This window comes from Chelonoidis abingdonii, chromosome 4 (genome assembly GCF_003597395.2).
Source record: "Chelonoidis abingdonii isolate Lonesome George chromosome 4, CheloAbing_2.0, whole genome shotgun sequence".
NCBI classification, from domain to species: domain Eukaryota; kingdom Metazoa; phylum Chordata; order Testudines; family Testudinidae; genus Chelonoidis; species Chelonoidis abingdonii.
This window is the reverse complement of record NC_133772.1, coordinates 124,863,686-124,887,913: the sequence shown is the minus strand read 5'-3', so window position 1 is coordinate 124,887,913 and position 24,228 is coordinate 124,863,686. Positions and strand designations below refer to the sequence as shown.

General features: G+C 41.1%; 1 protein-coding gene across 1 annotated transcript in view; it reads left to right on the top strand.

Moving 5' to 3' along the window:
- The window catches only part of PRIMA1 (proline rich membrane anchor 1), an 85,643-nt gene that overhangs the window by 23,747 nt on the left and 37,668 nt on the right, over positions 1 to 24,228 (top strand). Inside the window, exon 4 of the mRNA XM_032772583.1 lies at positions 21,873 to 22,002. Within this exon, the coding sequence (XP_032628474.1) occupies positions 21,873 to 22,002 (130 nt within the window). The remainder of the gene's footprint in view (positions 1 to 21,872; positions 22,003 to 24,228) is intronic.

Genomic DNA, 24,228 nt, shown 5'->3' with positions numbered 1-24,228 from the left:
ACCCTACTGGCCACCTAACTGCATCTGTTGTTACCTAATTAGCTTTGAAAATCTGGCCCCTAGTCTCTGACTTCCTAGAGATGATCTCTCCAGGACATATTGACAAGGCACTTTGTGAGGAAACTTGCATGTTATATCTGTTATGAGTGTGGAATACTTTGGTCTCCAGAGCTTTCAACCTGTCCGTTTCCACCGACACTAAATTCACTTAACACTGAATATTTTCTTTTGCAAACTATACTTCTAAATAGAGATAGTCCAAGGTGATTGCATTGGCATCTGGTTCAAGTTTAGGCTAGTGATTGAAGTTTGACACATTACGATTCAGCTTTAGATTCAGTTGTGAGTTTGTCTACATGAACAATTAGTGTGCGGAAAGCTGGGGTGTAAATCCACTTCGCACTAGCCTGTCACACACTAACTGCCTGTGTGGACCCTGCTGCAATGCACTGAAGGTTCCCTAGTGTGCCTTGATCTACTTCTGTTGCAAAGCAGGGTAGATCAAAGCACACTAGGGGAACTTCTAGTGCTTGGCAGCAGGATCCACATGGACAGTTAGTGTACAGTAGGCTAGCACAGGGTAGGTTTATACCCCAGCTTCCCATGTATTGTTCATATAGACAAGCCCTGGGACAAAAACTTGTCAAATTTTTTACTTGGGTGGAAAAACACATCATTATTTATTGCATTATTGATCTTAAGTGCAGGGCAGATGATAGAAAAAGCAGAGAGTACAACTACATAATTTGAAAAAATCCCTGGTGAACAGTATTAAAAATATGGTGTGCCTTTAAAACAGCAAAGGATAGTGGGAATTCTTTTTCTGTACAAAAAGCCCTCAAAAGGTTCAGATTCAAATTCTTCTCTCACTTACAGGGATGTGAATGCAGATATCTTGTACTGGAATACACTCAGAATCACATCACTGAAGTTGGAGTAGATTTGGTGTGGATTTACACTGGTATAAACAGAGTGGAAATTTTTGTCTTCAGGCTTTCCTTTGGGTTAAGCCTAGAACTGGAAACACTGGGCTGAAAGCTGCTCTATACTGCAAACAGGCAGTGATACAGATCAGCCTATAGAAAGTCTGGTACAGAGGCCTCAGACTGTCAAGCAAAAATGCCATATTAAATAAAACCTGAGCACCATCATGTATTTGGGTCTTGTGTGTTATAGAAAAAAAAACTATTTTACAAGTGTTTTAGAATTTTAAAAAATGTTTTTAGCATCAAACTTTGATATCCTTCCACCTGTAAAGGCAGGTATCTTAATTATTATGAGTCCAACCGTATAGGATACAGAAGTTATAAATAGCTCTAAAGTTGACCCATAATGGCTTTTTCATACATAAATATGCCATGCATTCAAAGTCCTTTATTTGAGGATCTTCGAGGGCTAGAAGCTGGGTCTCATTTGGAAGATGCAAAGTTTTCCCCTCAGTAGCATAAGGCTCCCTTTCTATCCTTGCAGGGCTATAAGATATTAGACATTTTATGTATAGAACAGCTGACTCAGGCCCAGGACAGAATGCTGCTAATCCTCACCTCAGCAGGAGGAAATCCTGTATTTGGTGGGGAAAGAGGAAAGATTTCTCAGGCAGGTGGATTCAGAATAAAAGGCAGCAGCTTGACCTGTTCAGGCCTTCGGGATTTTCTGCTGAATCCTAGGGAGATGGATTAGTGGGCAGGCAGCAGATAAGGCCATGAAAGGTACATGACAATACATTTATCATGTGGTTCTGCAATTGATCATGTGGCTAACATCTCCACATTTATGGGGTTTGTGTAACACTATCTCTCTATCTAAAAGCCTTGTTAGTTCATGTTGTCCATCACCTTCCCTGTTCAGGATTGTTAGGTACAGTAGATTTTGAAGTGCTTTGTCCAATCCAGTTTATAATTAGTCAAGTGATAAGTCGCCCTCTCCTTTACAGCTATTAGGATCTTACAGATGATTTTTTTAAAATCTTTGGTAGCAGCTAAATCTATATTCATAAAACTTATTTTATCTTGAAAATGCAGCTTTTTATAAATTTTACATTATTTTGGAGGTAGGAACATAGGGCCTGATTGTGCACCGCTAAAGTCATGGGAGTTCTGTTATCAATGGCAGAAGGTGCAGTCTTCAACCATTTTCAGATTGAATAACCCTGACAGAAGGTGTATTGAGCATTAAACTGATTCTATACTGGAACTATACTCTTTCTGCTTTGAGGTATATATTTCAGTGACTTGGATCAAATGTCTATCTTTTTACTAAAGTTACTTGGCTAAGGTGAAGGTGTTTGTTCCCCTGTGTGAATGACAGTCCATTTGTTCACACATTTCACTCTACTGATTAAGAAGTTAAAACTCTTCAGTGAAGTTATTGATGAGTAATCCCTAGGCTGTCAAACAAGGCCGGCAATGGAGTGCCTCATTTTGACAATTCAGGAGATACTTCTTAATTGGCACAAATCCCTGTGGAAAAACAAAGGAAGCACTTGCTCTGTTCACAAGACCCCCACCCCTGGAAAGCATTATTTTTTTTAAAAAAATTGTAAAAAGCATGTATTTAAAATAACTATATAAGGGTAATTTTTAAGCAGCTATCATAGAGCAGGGAAGCTCTGATAATAATATCAACGTAATCTCTCCAATAACAATTTTTCAAATAACAATAAATTTGTGACAGTTACAATTATTGCTGTCACTAATAACTTCATATTTATACTAGCAAATATGTTATAATTAAATATATATCCTGGCAAGTAATAATGAGCCATTAAACAATGCAGTATTTTACATTTCTGAAGTGCAGCTTTAAAATGGACTAGCGTTTCATCAGTCCACGGGTTAGAATTGCTTTACACTGAATCTCTTCCTTGGAAAACACTCCAGTTAATCAGGGCATGTACCAGGGAGTCGGTGGAGCACATTCTATTGTACTGCCACTGGAGTTACATTGCACACCTTCCTTTCAGGCTGGAAGCAGTATTTCATCTTATTTTATAGCCCATATTTAAGGAAATGACTTTATCAATGGAGCAAAGCAAAGGTCAGACTCTTAGTTTATCTTGGCAGGCTTTGGACACTGTACAATAGCTCAGCCTCTTAGGGCCTGATCCTGCAATGTGCTGATTTTCTTCAATTCCTATTGATTTCAGTGGGAGGTAAGGGTGACCAGCATCTCTACAAAAGCTCTCAGATGCTTGAAGATGCTCTGGTTTTTAGATAAGAATGGTTGGTGGGAATCCTGGGGGTGTGCAGAGGTAGAGCAGTCACTGCCTATATTCTTTCTTCTACAGTCCTGGGTCTATGCAGTATCCAGTTTCTCAACCTTAAAATGTTCATGGAGGTAGCTACTTTTAAATGGAAAATAAAGACTTTATATCGGGGCTTTTGGCTTGAAATTTTAATATGATTCAATTGCTGTTTTAACTATACTAAGTTTTATGGACTTGCATATGAAACCATTAGTAGATAGGTGCCATGGAAATACAATGTAATGCTATTAGGATTAATTACAGCTCTGCTTCATTGAACATTTCAGGTTTCACGTCCATTTCACTGTAGCTGGTTTGTCATTTAGCTGTATTTCTCTTAGCTAAAATATAGAAAAATTACTTTAGATGGTACCTGAATGCACTTTGGAAAAGTATCTTGAATGTGCTATGCATTAGCATTGTTAACTGGCCACTTTTAGAGATACTTTAAAGATGACAGATGTAGGCCTTACTTTCAGCATATATTGAGCTATTCTATTTTCAGAAGGTAAAGATAAATACTATTTAAAAGGATTATTTTTATGTAGTTGCTGTAAACTAACAGAGATAGATGCTACACAGTTAACTGGCAATACTGTGAATTAGAGACATATTTCTTGATATATTGTGTGTCAATTCTTGCTAAGCAATTTTAAGTACACAGATTTCCAGGTTTTTCTTTCTAAAATTAACATTTTAAAATTGCCTGTGATTATCAATGTAATCTATCTGCTATTTTATACTAAACCCATCACCCATGGTCTCTAAATGCCCCATAATCTAAACAATGCCTTTGCTAGAGATGCACCCAAACCAAAATCCCAGATCCAAGTATTCCCGAACGTTAGAAAGTTATGAACTTCATGGCTCGTTCTTAGTTTACAGTTGGCTGAACCAAGTCCCAGATCTGAACACCTCTGAGCCCCTGACTTTTGAGAAAAATTATATTTCAAACTTTGAAGCTTGGCTCATCTTTGGTAGTAGCTGGGGATTCTGCATGTTCCTGAAAGAAGCTGTGACTTTGATGGGACAATATATGTGAGTGTTACTCAACCTGAGTAAGGTTTACAAAATTGAGCCCTCGGTGTTTTTTATATTGAAAACTATCCCAACAAAATTCATAGATGTCTGATTCAACAAGGCTGAACTCCTTTTAGGAGGGGATAATTAACCGTTCAGTGCCAAAAGCTCTGAACATCGGAGTAGGAGTTTAGGGGTTCAGTGTCATTTTTAGTTGTTTCCCTTTCAGCCTATGTCACCCCTCTTTTGAAAAGCTATTGACTTCTCTACAGTTCTGAGCCAGAGCCCAAAGACTGATAGGCTTTCTAAATAATTCACTGTGATTTATTATGACTCATATAAAGGAGAGGCAGTATAGTACACTAGGAGTCCAGAGACTTGGGTCCTCTATTTGGTTCTGCCACTGTCTTGCTGTATGATACTCAGCAAGTTATTTAACCTGTCTGTGACTGCTTTTCTATCTGTAAAACAGGGATATTTATCCATTTTTGTAAACATTTGTTCTGAGGCATATGGATGACAAGGACTAAGGATTGCTATTATAGGAGTCAATCCGGCGCTTTTGTCAAAAACAAGGAATAGCTGGCACACAATGCATTAATTATTCAGTGCAGTATTTAGTATCAAAATGCAGGTCACATAGACATGTAGCAAGAAAGAGGATGTGGCATTTGGATTTCCTGGGGGAGAAGAACTTAAGCTTGTGGTAATGGTCAGTTTCTTCCACATACGATGCGGAGACAGCCGATCACCTGCTTGTAGTTTGTACAGGAACACTTTGTACAGACAATTGCCTCTAGCAATAATGCTGTGTAGTGCCAAGGCAACCAGAGGTCACATCTTCCCATAGCACCTGGCAGGGAGAGGAGCGGGCATCAGAGGGCCTGGGGATTAGAAGATTGGAAGGGATGTCCCTGTACTTATCTAAGGTACTTATATAGCCCCAATTACCATAGCATTTGAGCATCTCACAATCTTTAATGTATTTATCCTTACAACACGCCTGTGAGGTAGGAAAGTGCTATTCTTCCCATTTTACAGATGGGGAATTGAAGCCCAGAGAGACTAAGGCCAACTTTTAAAGGTATTTAGACACCTAACAATGCAGATAGTGGGATTTTCAAAGGGATTTTGAAACCAACGGGAGTGAGGACCTCGGTGCTTTTGAAAAACACACTAAATGCCTAACTGAATCTTTAGGCAAATAATACACTTAAAAGTTGGCCCTGCATAATCTGTTCAAGGTCATACAGGACATCTGTGGCAACAAAGGGACTTGAACCAGGGTTTTCAAAGTTCCAGGCTAGCATGTAAACCACGGAACCCAGCAGTGTGTTTTGGAGGTTGTTCATGACTGAGCAATGCCTATTACTGCAATTCAGAGTCTGGAGTAAGTGTTCTGGGCCGGAGCAGCCATTGTGCACACCTGATTTCATGACACAGGAAGCATGAGGCCTACGGTCTTCACCCATGCCTTTTGATATCTGCACAGTAAAGCTCAGTTGCTCCTGAGGAGTGAGTACAGAGCACCACTTCAGACCTTCCTGCTGTTTTGTTACAGTAAATTGTACACAAAACCCCAGCGTCTTGGTTATGCAATTGCTTTTGCCTCATAATTGGGCTGAATTGGGTCTGTAGTGTGGGGTGCTGATTTCTGGTACCACTATACAGTGTAAGAAAAACAAAGATGTCATTGAACTACAGCAAGCAATGCAGGTCTCTAAAAACTTCCAAATCTCTAGTTCAGGGGTTGGCAATCTTTCAGAAGTGCTGTGCTGAGTCTTCATTTATTCACTCTGATTTAAGATTTCATGTGCCAGTAATACATTTAAACATTTTTAGAAGGTGTCTTTGTATAAGTCTATAATATAACTAAATTATTGTTGTATGTAAAGTAAATAAGGTTTTTAAAATGTTTAAGAAGCTTCACTTAAAATTAAATTAAAATGCAGAGCCCCCCGGACCAGTGCCCAGGACCCAGGCAGTGTGAGTGCCACTGAAAATCAGCTCATGTGCCGCCTTTGGCATGCATGCCATAGGTTGCCTACCCCTGCTCTAGTCAATGTATAGATGCAACTGGATGTGTGGGGGGTAATATGGATACATGCTAAAGTGGGAAAGATCTCTAGGAAAGCTCTTCTCCTGTCAGCAGTGATCTCTAATTTGGAGATGAACCTCTGTCTCTTCCATTATTGTTCTTATTCTTTCATATTTGTTAAGTGCCACGGTGTCTAGTGCTGTGCAGAAAACTGAGACGCTTCCCCAGGGAGCTTACCTGCAGTCTAAAAATATGTCTCCACACAATGATTTGTATCAAGAAGCCTACTTCTAAAAAGCCACTTCCTGTCTTAAAATTGTTCCTGTCTATAATGAGTCGTGTGAGGTCTCAGTCCAATTCACAGTGGACAGGTGGCATGCCATGGAAACCACCAAAACAGCTGGCACTCATTTTTACCCTTGTTAGCAATCTCATCAGAGAGGCCCAGGACTGAAAATAGCAGGGACACTGAACTATCCTCTCACAGAGGTGATCCCCAAGCAGAGCTGGGGTGCACTGTCAGGACAACGTAGGGAAACTTGAACTCCAGTTACCCATGCAGTACTGGTTCTACGAAGAGTGAGGATCAGCCTCCCAGGCTGTCAGTCGGGCACCTTTCACATGCGTTTAATTTATCCTTTAAAAAATTGTGTGTGCCCCTCCGTGTATCATTGTGTTTATTTTTAGATCCTGCCTAGGGGACTTGCACTGACAAAAATAGAACTGGAAAAATATATAAATACAACTGTTTGCTGAATAGTGACTTGTGATAACACGTTAATACATTTTTAGGAAGCAAAGAGCCAAAATTACAATTGCATGTTTAGTGAGAAGGTTTTAATGCCTATTCTTCAGTATGGTCTTCTTACTTCTGTGGTGTGAACAATGCCCATAGTTTGATGGGATCACATGATAATACCATCCATTGATTCTCAGTAGTGAAGAGGGGTATATGCATTTTCCTAGTATGTGACTTGCCATTTAAATGTGAGAATGTGTATGCGTGCAATGGAGTGGATGGCACTGTATGTGCTACCTCATGTACTATATCTCAGTTGCCTTACTGTTCTAAAGCACTGAGAATTACTGTCCCTGGGTCAGCAATGTGTTACTGTTCTTTTGCATTAATACTGTTACCCAACTGTTGTGTTTATCTAATAGTTAAGTGCCAGGAAAGTCAGAAAAATAAGGAAAAAAGAGTTTATTAAAAGTAATAATACTTAACCCAGGCAGGTACATAGATCAATAGAAAGCACTTACACAATGGGGTGAACATCATTTATCCTCATTTTACAAATGGGGAAAATAATAAGAATACCTACCTCTTCTATCGTGCCTTTGATCAGTAGCTCTCAAAGCATTCTACAGCAGAGATAAGAATCATTATCTCCATTTTACAGATGGAGAAACTGAGACACAGGGTTTGGCTACACTTGCAGCTGTACAGCGCTGGGAGTTAAAGCTGTCTTCGTACAGCTGTGTAGGGAAAGCGCTGCAGTGTGGCCACATTTGCAGCACTTGCAGCGGTGTTGGAAGTGGTGCATTATGGGCAGCTATCCCAGCGTTCAAGTGGCTGCAACATGCTTTTCAAAAGAGGGGGCTGGGGTGGGGTGGAGTGTGACAGGGAGCGTGGGGGAGACAGAGAGAGTGGATTTTTGGAGCTAACACTGTGTCAGTTCCCTGCCTTGCAAGTTCTAAGGACTTGAAGATACACAGCACCAACCTTCAATCATTTTAAAAGTTTCGACCCCTTCCCCCACACCTCTCTCATTCACTAAATGCAAACAGCCTTCAGACCAGATAAGCAGCTGCTCCAAAATGGACCTCCTCTCCCCCGCTCTGGGCTGCTTCTCTCCTCAAGCAAACACTAGCTGTGGACATTCATCCCCCTGCCTGCCTCTGCTCGAGCAAACAGGACTGTGTTTGTTTTTTAGATAAGCAGCTCCGGGAGCCCCGAGTTCACAACAAAACAAAGAGAGGCATCACAACAAAAACAAAGAGTGTTATTTTTACTTAAAAAGCATTATGGGAAGGTTCCGGAGGTCAGTTACAGTGTAGTATGATTAATCACTGTTTACACTGGCACCAGCACTGTTCTCTTTATTCCTCTCATCGAGGTGGAGTACAGCCAGCGCTGTAGCCAGGGAGATACAGCGCTGTATGTGCCTTGCCAGTGTGGATGGGGAGTAAGTTACAGTGCTGTAAAGCCACCACCAGCACTGTAACTCTCAAGTGTAGCCAAGCCCACAGAGAGGCAGAACTGGAAATAGAAGTAACGTGAGTCCAGTACTCTATCCACTAGGCAATGCTGCCTAAGTAATGAGAGATTAAAGTTTGCATTTTCAAACTTGGGGGCTAAAGTTAAGTTCCTATACCCATATTCAGGCACTAAAATAAAAATGTCATTAATTTTTTCAGGTTACTGCATGCCCTGAACTTCCAGAAACCAGACCACTTTTATTTACATGCCTGAATTCAAATTTAAGAGCAAAACATCAGGCATTTTTGACCTGATTTTGAAGGGTCCTGGATACCTGCTGGTCTGATTGACTTCCATGAGAGCTGCTGGGTTTTCAGCCCTTCTGAAAATCAGGCCACCAAGTTGGAAATTTTAGTCTAAATAACTTGATTACACAGCAAGTCAATGACAGAGCAGATGACAAAACACTGATCTGATTCGCACGGCCTACGCACTGGACCAACCTGTCCCCTCTCTGTTTACCCTGTACCAAACACAGTGTCACCACTGCATTACTCCAGTTTTACACTGATGCAACCATGATGGAAAACTGGGTAATACAGTGATGAATCAGGCCCATAGTCTTCATTAGACTTAGGGCTAGTCTACACGGATAACGCTTTAACGTGGCTTGTGTGATTGCGGTGCAGCATTGGGAGAGAGCTCTCTCAGCGCTCTAAAAAAACCACCTCCACGTGGGGCATAGCTACCAGTGCTGAGAGCACAGCTCCCAATGCTGGGGCACTGTCTACACTGGCACTTTACAGCACTGTAACTTGCTGCACTCAGGAGGGTGTTTTTTCACACCCCTGAGCAAGAAAGTTGCAGCGCTGTAAATTGCCAGTGTAGACAAGCCCTTTACTAAAGCTATTGTATTTCTGTGATGAGGCAACTGAATCCTGGCTCTGAACTTTGCTGAGGTACATTCTAATTTGTTCTGGACAGCAATCAGTAGGGAGTGATCTAATCAGGATAAAAGCCGAGGTGGTCCATTTGCTGAAAGAGAATTTGATGGATAGGTATGGACTATTCTCAGCGAGAGCCTGCTGATTAGGAAAGTGTCTGACAGAGGAAGATCTAGGGGTTATAGCTGATAGTGAACTCAACATGAACGTCCATTGTGAAATTGCCGAAGATAAATGCCACAGCAGAATGTAAACACAGAAGTACAATATTACTTCCCCAAACAATTTGCTGGAAAATGGCCTTCATTCCACTCTCCCCACAAATCACCTCAAAACCAGCAAAATTACCCATCAAACCCCAGAACTGAAAACTAACAAGAGACGTGGGGCTATATTCAGCTACTCTTAAGTGCACTGAGTAACACCTTATTCCTCAACTAGTTCCCCTAATTTCAATCACTACACAACATGAGTAAGGGAAGCAGAGTCTGACCCTTACATTGCAAGCTCCTTGGTACTATACTGTCCGTATTGTAATACATTCATAAAGACAAAAGATAATCTGAACGGAAATAAAATCTTACTCTCCAGTAATTCTAAAACAGATTAAATAGTCACCATAATTGCCTAGCACCAAACCCACTGTACACCAGGCAAGGCAACACATTACTTCCTTCTGTCTGGTCTAGGCTTTTATACTGTGATCCCTGTCATGCTATCAGAGTCCCTATTTGCATCTAAGCCCCAAGTCAGCAGGAGTTTTCTGCCTCCACGCCTGTAATGTAGTTATGGATAAATACAATGTTTGCATCTCAATGACAAGGGGAGGCGTGAGGTTCAGAATATAGGACACTGGCTGTGAGTCAGAAGACATTGGATCTGTTTCCTTGTTTTGCTTCTAACCTTCTGTATGACTTTGGGCAAGTCACTTCACCTCTCTGTGCCTCCGTTATCTCCTCTGTAAAAGGGGGCTAATGATCCTTAACCTTTGTTTGTAGAGGGCTCTCTGATCTACAGATGAAAAGCGCTATACAACCATATATCACAGCAATATGGGGGTTTACTGAAATGTGTGCTTAAACCTGAATCCAAACATCTTTGGGATTCGTCAACCTCTAGAATACAGTTTTTACTAGTTTCCATGTCTCTGCACTCCCCCCGTTCAGGATACTACATGCATCTGCCACTCTTCACCCAACGCTTACAGTCCCACTTCTTCCAATCTTATGCTGAACTATTCACCTCCTTCCTTGCTGTTTGCAATACTCCTGCAGAACCACTCCTTTCAGACCCCTCTTGCAAGCTCCACTTCCTGGAACTAAGCATGTTCCTCACTTGAAAATATTTTTAGAAAGAAAAAATAAAAGCCAAAGAAAAAAGGGAAAATGGAGAGTGCAGAAAAACATCTACAGTTCAAAGTCATGGGAATAGATCTTTCTCAGGCATCATCCCCGTGGGACAGGGGCAAGTCCCTTGGGGAAGAGATGGGGAAAGGGTGGGGCATTGGGGGTCCAGTTACCAGCATTAGAAAGGTGGCAACTCTTAGCACAGTGTAACAAACAGAAGTATCCTGCAAATTTCCACCAGTTGTTTTTAAACAAGCATTACCAGGACATTTCCTGGTCAAGAAACCAGGTTGTAAATCTCACCAGGACAGACTTTCTGGTGAACTTGTCACTATTTCCTGGCTATGGTTGGGTTGGATATATAGTATGAATAGTCTATCTCATGGGATTTCTGATTTGGCTTCAGTGCAAATCTACAGAAAGTTCAGAGGTGTGTGATAAAGTAAAGAAAGAAAAATGAACTTTTTTGAATCTCACAAAAGTTTGGCTTTGGTTGGGTTCAAATTTTGAGATAAGTTTAGTCTGTTTTTTATTTTATCTGAACTTGTTTGTTGCAAAGCTCACCCAGTAGCATCCGTACCCCAGAGATGAGCACAGCTGGCAGAATGATGATGCATGGTGATATTTCCGATTTGCAGGATTCCTCTGGGCTTGCTGCTTCCTCAGCTGCCATGTTCTTGATCATATAATCTTGGGGAGTGGGCTCAAGTGAAGCAGAGTTAGAACACTATGATGTTGAGGATTCACAATTGCCGAAATCCTTGCCATGATGTTTGGACATGGCTCAGTGGATATGAACCTGTCTGGCGTGGACTTTTATTTTATTTTCTTTTATTGACCCTTACGTCCAAGCCTACTTTATATTCCTGTGCCAGGCACATCAGATCAGTCTTTCATGTTAATGATGACAGACACTCAAGAATGGCTTTTTGTTTGAAATCTGTCTTTTGTCTGCACAACTTGCCCATCTCACTGTATTGGGGATATTTTATCATTTGATACAGGGGAGCAGATTCTCTTGCAATCAAAGGTCTCTCAGAAATTTCATATTTTATTGAGCCCACTGACCTTGAGGCATCTCTTAATACTATTGTAGTGTTCAGAGCTGTCTTTTGCTGTGATTCTGTTTCTTAGCGTGAGAACAGTAATCTGAACACTAGGAACTGAAGAGATCAAATCCTGACTCTTGACACCCCATAGTTCTGACTTCCACTCACTCCCCTTTTGAACTTGGACTTTTTATTTAAATACCCCTTGCCTCAGCTTCCCCATCTGTAAAATGGGGATTGATAGTATCTGCCTCATACTGATACCATTAGGATTAATTAGCTAGTGTTTTCAAAATGGTTTGAAGAGAAATAGTATGGGTTATTATTGCCATTTGCAAGTTGTATCCAAGAGCAGTCGCCTGCCAGGCTGTGAAGAGGATTGGAATCTAACAAACCTGGCTGAGCACCTTGTGCCATTATCAGCATCACCTTTAGTATTCAATCTGATGTGATTCTGCATGTCTCTCTTGGCAGATCAAGTGTCGCCTGATGTATTAGGGGGAAAGAATTGTGAAGTGAAGTTGATGAGGTGACACCCTGGACCTGCCAGAAAGACACTGAAGCACATCCATTAATATTTTATTACTCGTATCTTAAAAATGGATAATCTTAAACATACATTTAAATGCTTACATCTGAAATATTTTTCTTCAATTTTTCAGCCCACATAAAAACACTTCCGGTAAGAAAAGAAAAATAAAAAGGAGAAAGAGAAAGTACCTCTCAAATGTACTGTAGGTAGGACAAAACCTTACTAAATCCTCCAGAGTCATTCAGAATGGCACAGAAACTACAAAACTATTGACAGTAGTTTGATACACACACACACACAGGCAAAATTGGGAGGATTCCCCTCAATGAGCACACTTAACTCTAAGATTAATAGACTTTTTGTTTGTTGAGGGAACAATGGAGTCCACTCTGGTTATGTGTGTTTGGAGGGGGGTTAGCCTTAAAACATATAGCTATAGATGTATATTTTGAAAAGTTTTAGCACTGTTTTCCATGGCCTGCTTTGGTTTGGAAGTGAATGTTTACCTGAGCTTTGATTTAGCCCAGTATAATCCTTTTTTGAAAGGACTGTGAGATATTATGAATTAAACAGTTTAGGCTCAGGGACTCCAAAGCAAAACATGGGTAATATTCCTGCTGTCACAAATTATTTTAAAAAGTAACACTTGAAGATCTGTATTTGTAACAAATTTCATTCCAATGCACTTTGCGAAAGGTTGTTTTCCCCCATGTTGGCTGACTTTCTCTGGAAGAGCAAATTTGGATACATACTGCATGTTCTTATTACATGAACTTTCCAACCACATTTCTAAATGTTTCCATATAACGAAATACAATAAACAACTCAAGGACTCTTGAGCTAACATTGAGTCACAGAACGTATTATAACACTGCCATTATTACAAGAGGTTAAAAAACCCCAAATAAAAAAACCTGAAATTGAACAGCCCAGATCTTTGAGGAAGTTCGGGTTTAGATCCAGAACTGAATTTTGCAGCTTGGAACCAGTTCTGCAAATGTTTATACACCACCTATGAAAATATGAACTATTCTGGGCCTGATCCTCAGCTGATATAAGTCAGCATGGCTTAATGGAGCTATGCCAGTTTACACCACCAAGCCAAGTTCGGTATTCATTCACACCAGCGTACATCGGAGTAACCCCATTCATATAAATGGAATTGCAGCAGATGTGCAGTAAAAAAAAACAAATTTAGCTCATGACTTCAGTAGAATTGTTTCTGATTTACACCAGTATAACTGGAAGCAGAAATTTGGAAAGTGTGTCAGGAAACCACAGGATAAAAACTATGGCTGACATTTTCCACTCTGGTTTCTGATTTCATGAGACCAGTTTTGTGTGTGCAACTTTCATGCATGTCCCAACAGGACAGCTGGGCAGACAAATGAATAATCTGCATGCAAATTTGTGGGTTTTGCACACATGCAAAATGGTATGCACCCACTTGGTTGGTGCAGTCTGCTGCACATATACAAACGGGACCATCCAACCACCATGCAGCTGTTTGAGAGTGCAGCCCTATAAAATGATCAGCAATTACACAGGTATAAACATTAGCAGATGTTGTTCCTTTAAACTATTTTAAATGTCAGCATGGCTTAAACATTTTGAAAGGTATTAGAAAGTGCAAATTAACAGAAATTTGCAACACAGAGCAATTTAACAGAAAAGCATGGCATCCACTGTCATGAAATTATTATCTGGCCAGATTAAATAACCAATTGATTATAGTTTTATTGAGTACATAAGAGTGTATGATCAGAAGGCATAATTTATATATGCTGGCCTGTATCAATTCAAGGATCTGAAAGTCAGTGGAAGTTCTTCCAGCCTGTTCAAGACTAAACTTTATAGGAAGCCAGCGTAAGAAGTTTAGAATGAGATTGATTCACTGAGCCAGCCTGGCACAGCTGTAAAGATAGATTCCAACATTCTAGGATAAACAGAATCCTTGAGCTAATTTGATCAGAAAACAAAGTAAAAAAATGACAGTAATTCACACTTGAGAAGGTAAGGACACTCACTAGGGATTCTAAATCATTCTTACTGAGCAGCAATGTCAGCCTGGCAATATTTTGTAAATTATGTAGAGAGCTGCATTAGTAATGGGACCACAGTGCATATCCATTAGTAAATCTGAGGTCAAGATGATACAGAGTTTAAGGTTTTGACCATGTACAGTATGGGCTAAACGCATCATTGTATTTCAAGGGACAGCTATTGTTGTTGGTGTCTATGTATGTATACATGTTATTTTGCACTCATATGGCTCATTTTGTCAGAATACAAGTTGTGCTATATAAATAACCCTCACAACTAGAGAGAAGCCTAAACTAGAACCCTGGACCCTTCATCCCTGACCACTTAAACTTCCCCAGACTTCAGATCTGAATGTTATGGCTCTGTCATATCTTAAGTCCAAACACACCTGTGGAGTAGGTGAATGTGGGTGGGGGGAAGCATGAGGAGCCTGAGCTAAATCTAACGACACAAACTCCCTTCCCAAATTTTGATGAACCAACTCCCCTCCCCCTCCCAGAACAGTCTCGCATTTCAGTGTTCAAAATCCACCTTTCTGTACATCACTTCTCCTAACATCCCTGTGATTTGACACAGGGCCATAGATTCTGACAGGTCAGGATCTGTCAATCATATTTAACACTCCCTCAGTTATCACATTCATCAGTTATCTGACCTTCAGTCCCTAACATTAAGACAATCCCTGTTGTAAGGTACTGATTATCCCACTTCACAGAAGGGATACCAAGAAACAGACAGATTATTTGAATTGACAAAGGCTATTTGAAAATATAGCAGTAAATCCAACACGGGATTTCAAACTCCTGCTCTATACTGGCAATGAGAAAGTACATAGCCTCCATCCCACACCAGGTTCCTTTCAGTTCCAACCTGCCTAAGAAAACATTCCAGTTCCTTAGAGGCAAATGAAAGTGCCTTTTAAACAAAATATACACTGTATAATGCAAAGCATATTAATTCAAAGCATATGGCCAAACCTGGCCATCCTTACTCAGACAATAGAAGTTCTGCAGGCATAAAGACCACATGATTCAGCCCATAGTGAATGTACACTGCTAAAAACGTGCACATTTTCCTTAGTGATGACTATTCTAGCACGCTTGACTTTTCTGTAAGAGCAAAATAAAAGCAAGAGTAAAACAACAATAAGTTCTGATTTATACTAAAAGCGTTCTTCCTCTTTAAGGCATGGAGTCATTTTTGTTGTAAAGAGATGAGAGAGGCTACATTCGTCCTTTATACATCATGTCAGTGCACAACTGCCAGTTGTTTGGGTCTGATCCTGTAAAAAGACCCACATGCATGCACCTATAGTCCTGAGAGCTCATCTCATGAGACTCTGTGTGGGAATGATGTTAGTGCATGTGGATCTATTTTCAGGATCAGACCCATCTTGTGTTTTATTGAGATAGCTGTGTCCTCAGAACATGAGCAATAGAACTGACAGGCAGAGAATACGCAGTGTTCTGATTCAGTGACTTCCTCCATTAGCCTTGCATATGAGTAGACTGATGACAGTTGTGCAGTGCTGGAATGTAGTACAGCTTCAAAGTCATATATTCCTCTGCATCACACTCACAAGGAACATAGTATTCCTTCCCTCCTTAAAGTTTGATTACATTACATTCACATTTAGTGCACATTCCCACACTCAGACATAATTAGCTTACAGTCAGTGTTGTAACAGTGAATACAGTATAACCCTCATGCAAAACAAATAACAGGAGCATTAGAATTACAAAACCTAAGCATTATAAAGTAATAGTAATGACCATTTAGGGTAATTTTTATAAATATTCTGTTAGCCTCACAACTACCTACATTCCATTAGGGACAGTATTAGCATGTGACAATTTAGTTTATACACAAGGACTTTAACTCTGACCCAGAAGACATGTCTAGAAACTGTTTCAATGCTGTGGTGGGAGGTTCTGCTCCTAGCAGTTTAGCAAGGATTTGAGGAGGTCATAAATCAACTCTGAGATTTGTTAAGTGAAAATTGAAACTTCATTGTGATTCTGTGGAAATTTCCTTTCCTAAGATAACCTTCAACTTCTAATAATCACTGAAGAGTTGGAGACTGACAATTTACACTAACATTGTGTAGCTGGGTTTGTCTTCCATGGTGTGTTAATTTTTGGTGGGAGCCAAATGAATACAAATACTCACTGGCTGGGAGTATAAAATTAGAACTGGAGCTGAGGCTTGGAACATTTCCTTGCAGTGTTCTACAAAAAGAGTTGCAAGGATAATTTGGTCAAGCAAAGAACTTGTGTGTGCTTTTTCTGACAGTGAACTATTTTGCGCAGTTTCTTTGATCTAATTGTACTTATTTTTATAAGCTTGTTTTCATGAGGCCAGATCCCGTTACACCACCGTTAAATCTGAGGTAATACCACTGAGTCAGTGTGTTTACTTTGGATTTATGCTGCTGTAACTGAGAACAGAACTTGGCCCAGGAAGAATAAACCTAATAATACTTTGTATTTCATATATTCATAGATTTAAAAGACTTAAGGGACCATTGTTATTGTGACGGGTTGGATCACAGACACCCCCTTGAGAGCTGCCAACAGATGTGCCAAGATTATCTCTACTCCTGTCTTCCCTGCCAGCTGAGGACTTCAGCACCCTGTCTTGCTAAGCCAGACACTCCCGTCAGCTTCAAAACAGACCCAGGGTCTGAATTACTTGCCCCAAAGAGGCAGGTTACCTGAAAGCAGCTAACAGAAGTGTGCTTGTCTTTAGCACTCAGATGCCCAACTCCCAATGGGGTCTAAACCCAAATAAATCTGTTTTACTCTGTATAAAGCTTATGCGGGGTAAACTCATAAATTGTTTGTCCTTGGTAACACTGCTTGAGAGAGATGCACAGTTGTTTGCTCCTCCGGGTATTAATACATACTCTGAGTTAATTAATAAGTAAAAAGTGATTTTATTAAATATAGAAAGTAGGATTTAAGTGGTTCCAAGTAGTAACAGATAGAACAAAGTAAGTCACCAAGCAAAATAAAATAAAAAGCTTAAATCTATGTCTAATCAAACTGAATGCAGATAATCTCACCCTTAGAGATGCTTCAGTAAGTTTTTTCCTCAGACTGGACACCTTCCAGGCCTGGGCACAATTCTTCCAGGCCTGGGCTCTTGTTCCAGCTCAGGTGATAGCTAGAGTATTCTTCATGATGGCTCCTCTCTCTCCCCTTTCTTCTGTTCCACCCCTTTATATATCTTTTGCATAAGGTGGGAACCCTTTGTCCTTCTGGGTTTCCAACCCCCCTCACTGGAAAAGCACCAGGTTAAAGATGGATTCCAGTTCAGGTGACATGATCACATGTCACTGCAAGACTTCATTACCCACTTTTCAACACACACATATACAGGAAGACTTACAGGTAAAACAGAGCCATCTGCAGACAATGGTCCTGGTTAATGGGAGTCATCAAGATTCCAAACAACCATTAATGGCCCACACTTTGCATAATTACAATAGGCCCTCAGAGTTATATTTTGTATTTCTGGTTTCAGATACCAGAGTAGTACATTTGTACAAATAGGATGATTACACTCAGTAGATTATAAGCTTTGTAACGATACCTTACAGGAGACCTTTTGCATGAAGCATATCTCAGTTACATTATATTCACTTATTATAAAATTTTTATAAACCATATAGACTGCACAACGTCACAGTTATCATCTAGTGCAGAGGAGGGCAAACTATGGCCCAGGTGCCACATTCGGCCCTTCAGATGTTTAAATCCGGTCCTTCAGCTCCCGCTAGGAAGCAGGGACTGGGGTTGGCCCTGCACCAGCTGGGGAGCAGGATTGGGGTCTTGCCCCACTCCACACGTTTCCCGGAAGCAGCGGCACATCCCCTCCTCTGGCTCCTACATGTAGGGGCAGCCAGGGGGCTCCACACACTTACCCCACCCCAAGTGCTGCCCTCGCAGCTCCCATTGGCTGAGAACTGCACCCAATGGGAGCTGCAGGGGCAGTGCCTGCAGACAAGGCAGTGCGCAGAGCCACCTTGCCGTACCTCTGCATAGGAGCCAGAGGAGGGACATGCCACTGTTTCTGGGAGCTGCTTGAGGTAAGCACCACCTGAAGCCTGCCCCCTCCCTCCTTCCATGCCCCAACCCCATGCCCAAGCGCTGATCCCCCTCTCACCCTCCGAACTCCTTGGTCCCAGCCCAGAGCATCCTTCTGCACCCCAACCCCTCATCCATAGCCCTACCCCAGAGCCCACACCTCCAGCCAGAGCCCTCCCACCCTCCCTCACCCCAACTCCCAGATTCATGAGCATTCATGGCCTGCCATACAATTTCCATACCCAGATGTGGTCCTCAGGCCAAAAAGTTTGCCCACCCCGGACTAGATGAACCGGTGGTCTTCTCCATTATGGCAGTTCCTATGGTTCTTATCATCAATAAATATATGAAGATGATGATTCACTCAGTGTTGGCAGTAATATTCACTATCTCATTTCATCTTCTGTATTTTTCCATATTAAAAAATAATACTATAGTGGAACCACTGAAATGTGTGGTGGATGGGCACTTGGCCAAGGTTTGTTACCACATTTTCATATTGCTGGATCCCCTCTCCCTATTATTTGTTACCCTCACTCATCGTGTCACGTCTAAAAGCCAAATCCTGCCCCCCTTTTTCATGTTGTGTAGCATTTACTGAGTTCTGTGGGACTACCCACATCAGCAAGTACTGCATAGTGGTGATAGAATGGGGCCCTTAGATTGTAAGCTCCTTCAGGCTGAGACCTTTCAATGTCTTCTTTGAAATGCCCAGTCCACTTTGGGGTGCGATAAAATAATAAATAATATTAAAAATAGTTTACAAATATTTGAAGTTGACTCCCGCCCCATCTTGTGACACAACTCCCATGTTCACTGTTTAGTGAGAACTAGTTCCATAGAATTTATAGTAATAAAATGGAAATTCAGCTGCTGTGGATATGAGTTGAAAGATGCATGATATAGTAGACTCAGTGCAGGGCTGGGAGCTGGGAACCCTGGGCTCTTGAAGTTACTTAAACTGAGGAGAAAACTCTGAGTTTTCTCTTCTGTTAAACAGAGTTGATATTTACCTATCTCACAGTTAATATTTGTGAAGTATTTTGAAGATGAAAGTGCTATGCATTAATATTAATGGAGAACTGTTGTCTGTGGTAAGGGTAGCACTTCCTCAATGGCACCAGTTGATGAACTGACCAGTAGAGTTACCAGCCGGCCAGAGGTGAAAATAAGTCAGTACGGGCCGGTACAGCATACCAGTAAGAGCTGGTAGGCCGTGCTGAACTGGACTGGCTTCCCCAGGCTGGTGCTTTAAAGGGCTGCCCAAGCCCTGCTGCCTACGTGGGGGCTCAGGCAGTGGGGCTCAGGCAGCACTTTAAAGGGCCAGGGGTTCCTGCTACTGCAGGACTCTCAGCCACATTTAAAGGCCTCAGGACTCTCAGCCACATCCAGAGCCCTGCGGCCTTTAAATCTAGATTTAAAGGCCCCACCTCTTCCGGTTAAGGCCCCACCTCTTCCAGATGAGGCCATGCCCCCGCTCAGGACTTCGGCATACTGGTAAGTCCTGTAAGTCACTGTCACCCCTGCAGCCGGCTGACTTTATCATTTTGATTTCTTTGTTGCACCTAGTGTCTTTCTTATGAATCTCTGTGCAGCCCTCTTAGGATGAATGTGCCCTGCTGTCCTACAGATCATATCATTGCAAAATATCTGATCACAACAATTTTGAGGGAAAGGTTTGATTCACATTTGTAAAATGTCAATGACTGATATAATATTAGGCTCAGAGAGTGAAATGCACCAGATCAAATTAGCATGTTCAAAAGACATTAAGAAGTGTCTGGTGCTACGTTTTGTTGAGTTGTTTATTTAACTGAACAATGGAAACCATTGCTAGTATTTATTTATGGAGATATGAATTATAATCTTGGTCAGATCACAAGTGCAATGGGTTCAATGGTCTTCCTAGTCCCAGCTGTGTTAGCACAGAGGATGTCATAGATACGTAGCTTCCAAAGCTAGAAAGGACAATTGTCATCATCTTCTCTGACCTCCTGTATAGCACAGGCCATAGAACTTCCCCAAAATAATTTCTAACGCAGATCTTTTAGAAAAATATCCAATCCTGATTTCATAATTTGCTGCCCTATAGATAGTTGGAAGCATTACACTTTTATCAGTAGATGTCGGTAAACACAGATTTCACCATATCACCAACTGTTGGAAAAATATTTCCATCGATAGTCAAAATTTTCAGATCAGAAAAATAAGGAAAAGGCTATTTGGGAATTTAGAGTTTGTTTTAAGGATATTTACTTGCAATTTTGACATATGATGTTGACAATTTGTGTTTTAATGATCACAATGCTTTGACTTTTTGAATCTCAACGTCTACTATAATTAAACAGTTATTGTCTAACATGCCCATAATTCCCCACAACCGTGAACAACTGAAATTGATAAAAATCAGAAACAATGATTAAAACCCACAATTTTGTGCCATTGTGAAAATTTACATTGATAAAAATTGAAAAAAAATGCTTAAAAATAAACATTGATGCCTGTCAAAATCAATTAAAAAAAACAACCAATTCTGCCAAGCCTACCTATAGACCTTCAGCATGTTTCTATCCTCTCAAGCCACAAGGGAAACAAATTTGCTGCAGAGGTTTATCTCTGAGTTAAATGTCTCCCATGATTACTTCTGGTCCAGTTTACTCCTTGCTGTGGGCAGTGCCTATGGGCACAATCTAGCCCTTGGAAATAAATACACTTTTCTTCTTTTAATTTATATTTTCATAAGCACTGCATAAATTCATGGATATTAATTAAATGCATTAAAAAAGTGACAGTACGGTAGAAAAAAGTTTTTTGAGTAAAGTCCTATAAAAGCTGTTAGTAACTGTAACACAATTCCTGCGTTCTTTTAAATTAATTCACCATCCTCCATCCAAGGTTAATATGATAGCAGCTCCATCCCTGATAGTAGGTACTGCTACTTCTCCCAGATAAACCTTTCCTAATTTTGTTTAAAAGCCTGAACTTATCAGCATGATGTTTCTCTGTAAAACTAAAACTGATCCTGCTGTAGATGGGCAATCACCAAGAGAAAAGACATTGCTCTCAGCAGCAGAGCTGTCTGCCTTTCCCTTTGTGTCTGAATGCAATGTGGTGGATGATGGAGCAACACAAAGAACTGTGGCCAGCACTTGATGACTTGCTGCGTCACATGGTTCTCAAGCAATATCCATCCAGTACTCAGCAAGTAGAGTTTACTGCTCAGAAAACTGGTCCCAGATGTGAAATAGCCTCTTTGTACATGTCTTAGGCCCTGGTGCAGTTCTATATTCAGGCTGAATGAAGCCTATCTGATTAAAAACTACTTATCGGGAGGGACTCATGTATGTTTTTCACATTATCTTTTACAGCTCCCAAGTCTACCTTTTGCCCCACTGAAGAGACCTGGTGGCCAGGCCTGGTTATAATCATTGCGGTATGCTGTGCCACACTAGTGTTCCTTTTTGTAGTTGTCATCATTTGCTACAAAGCCATAAAAAGGTAAGACTAGGGGCACCCTGATTGTGCCTAGGGCAGGTCAACTCCTCAAAGTGCTTTTAGATATCTGGCTGCCATCTTGCGTCCTGGTTTTCTTTCCCTAATGCAGCCTGTAACATCACTGCAGTTAATAGCCTGTCTGTGTTTTCATTATAAAGCCAGTTTTTATAACCTGACTCTCTTCCTGTGTAAAGGATGAATTTCAAAGCACAAATATTCAGTCCTGATGATGATTAAAATCCGTGAAATACAGATTTGAATGGGTACTTCCTCCATAGTTTGGGTGTTGGGATATGTATCTAGATTTTGGTCTAGCCCATCATAGTAGTAGGAGCCAGCTGTCATGTTCAGGTCTGGATCCAAGTCCAAGATTTTCTCCAGAATTCAAAGGTGCTCAGATTTGAGGTTACTGTCCACCACTAATAATAACAACAATCGCTTAGACAGATACAGTACCCTGCAACCCAAACCCTAAGATACTTCATTTGGGGCTCTTAAACTATCCCTAATTCAGGGCTCCAAATTGTCACCCTGAAACCCAAACGCATAACTGGGTGTCCTCATTTAATTCCATGTACACACTACGTGTAGCAGTCGCTTCAGTTGCTACTAGTATAACCTGTCTCTGCCATGCCAGCTGCCACTGGTACAGACTAGATCTAGCTGGAAAACAAAAAAACCACCCCCTGCCCACTTCAAAAAAATCACTTTTGTCTCATCTTCCAAGGAAAATGTGGAGTTTTTGGTGAAAAAAATCAAAAGTTGAAAAATTTTGGCCAAAACCTTCTGGTTTAAAACCAAAAATTTAGATTCAGAAATGCCTTCATGGTGCCTCCTGCTCCTGCTTTTCTCTATGGGCTAGACTCCCAGGCTGCATTATGTTTCCCATGGTAAACCACAGTCTTCCCTCTTACTGAGCTATCACGGTGCCTCAGTGGAGTCACTGGCTGTGGACATATGATCTGGCTGGGAGACCCATAGAGAAGAATGGGAGCATGAAGCATTACAGCAGTATTTCTGAATGGGATTTTTTTGTTTTTTTGGCTGAAAATTGAAAAAAAAGTTTTTATACTTTTTGACAAAAGTAGAAGTTTTCTGCAGAAAGAAAGTACTTTTGTGAGATATTTCATTTAGTCAGAAACCCAATGTTCCACCAAAAACAGATGGAAAATCAGCCCAGGTACAGACATGTCAATGTTGGAACATTGTACGTGTTTTAAGAGCATCCACAAAACCTATCCAGCAGATCAGGACAAGAAATGAAGAATAATGTAACCACTTGCAGCCAAAGGGAGGATGAGGATTCAGAGGGTGGAATGAAATTTTCTATAGCTAACTTACTTTATTAGTGAGTAGACAGAAATCAACTTTTCTTTTTATAGTTTAGCCAAAACCTGTATTTTTATCAATTTCAAGGACTTTTAAAACTTCCAGCTTAAATAGCTGAACTGTTTTAAAATGAGAATTTGCAGAGGACTGGATGGCTAATGGAACTGATAATCGGTAAAAAGTTTTCCATCATTCTAAACCAACCTCAATAGACTGAAAGCTATTAGTCTCTCATGACTGTTCAGTGGCTTCATGTGAAATGCACTGGTCGTCTCAGTCCAGTTCTAGTGGATAGGTGTCCATGTCACACAAACACCCATTGCATTGGGCTAGATAATGCTAAATATTCTGTTAATGGTTACTGGCAGAAACTCTGCGGTTGTAAAATACACTCAAGGCAGAAGCAACTCCTTAGTTCTTCTTCGAGTGCTTGCTCATATCCATTCCAGTTAGGTGTGCGCGCGCCGCGTGCACGTTCGTCGGAGAAACTTTTACCCTAGCAACACTTGGTGGGCCGGCAGGTCGCCCCCTGGAGTGGCGCCAGTATGGCGCCTAATATATACCCCTGCCGGCCCGTCCGCTCCTCAGTTCCTTCTTGCCGGCTATTCTGACAGCGGGGAAGGAGGGCGGGTGTGGAATGGATATGAGCAACACATCTCGAAGAACAACAGTTACAAAGGTGAGTAACCGTCTTTTCTTCTTCGAGTGCTTGCTCATATCCATTCCAGTTAGGTGATTCCCAAGCCTTACTTTGGCGGTGGGGTCGGAGAGAGACATAGCGGAATGCAAGACTGCCGAGCCGAAGGCGGCGGCGTCTTTAGATTGTTGGACCAATGCGTAATGGTTCGTGAAGGTGTGGACAGAAGACCAGGTGGCTGCACGGCAGATTTCCTGCACAGG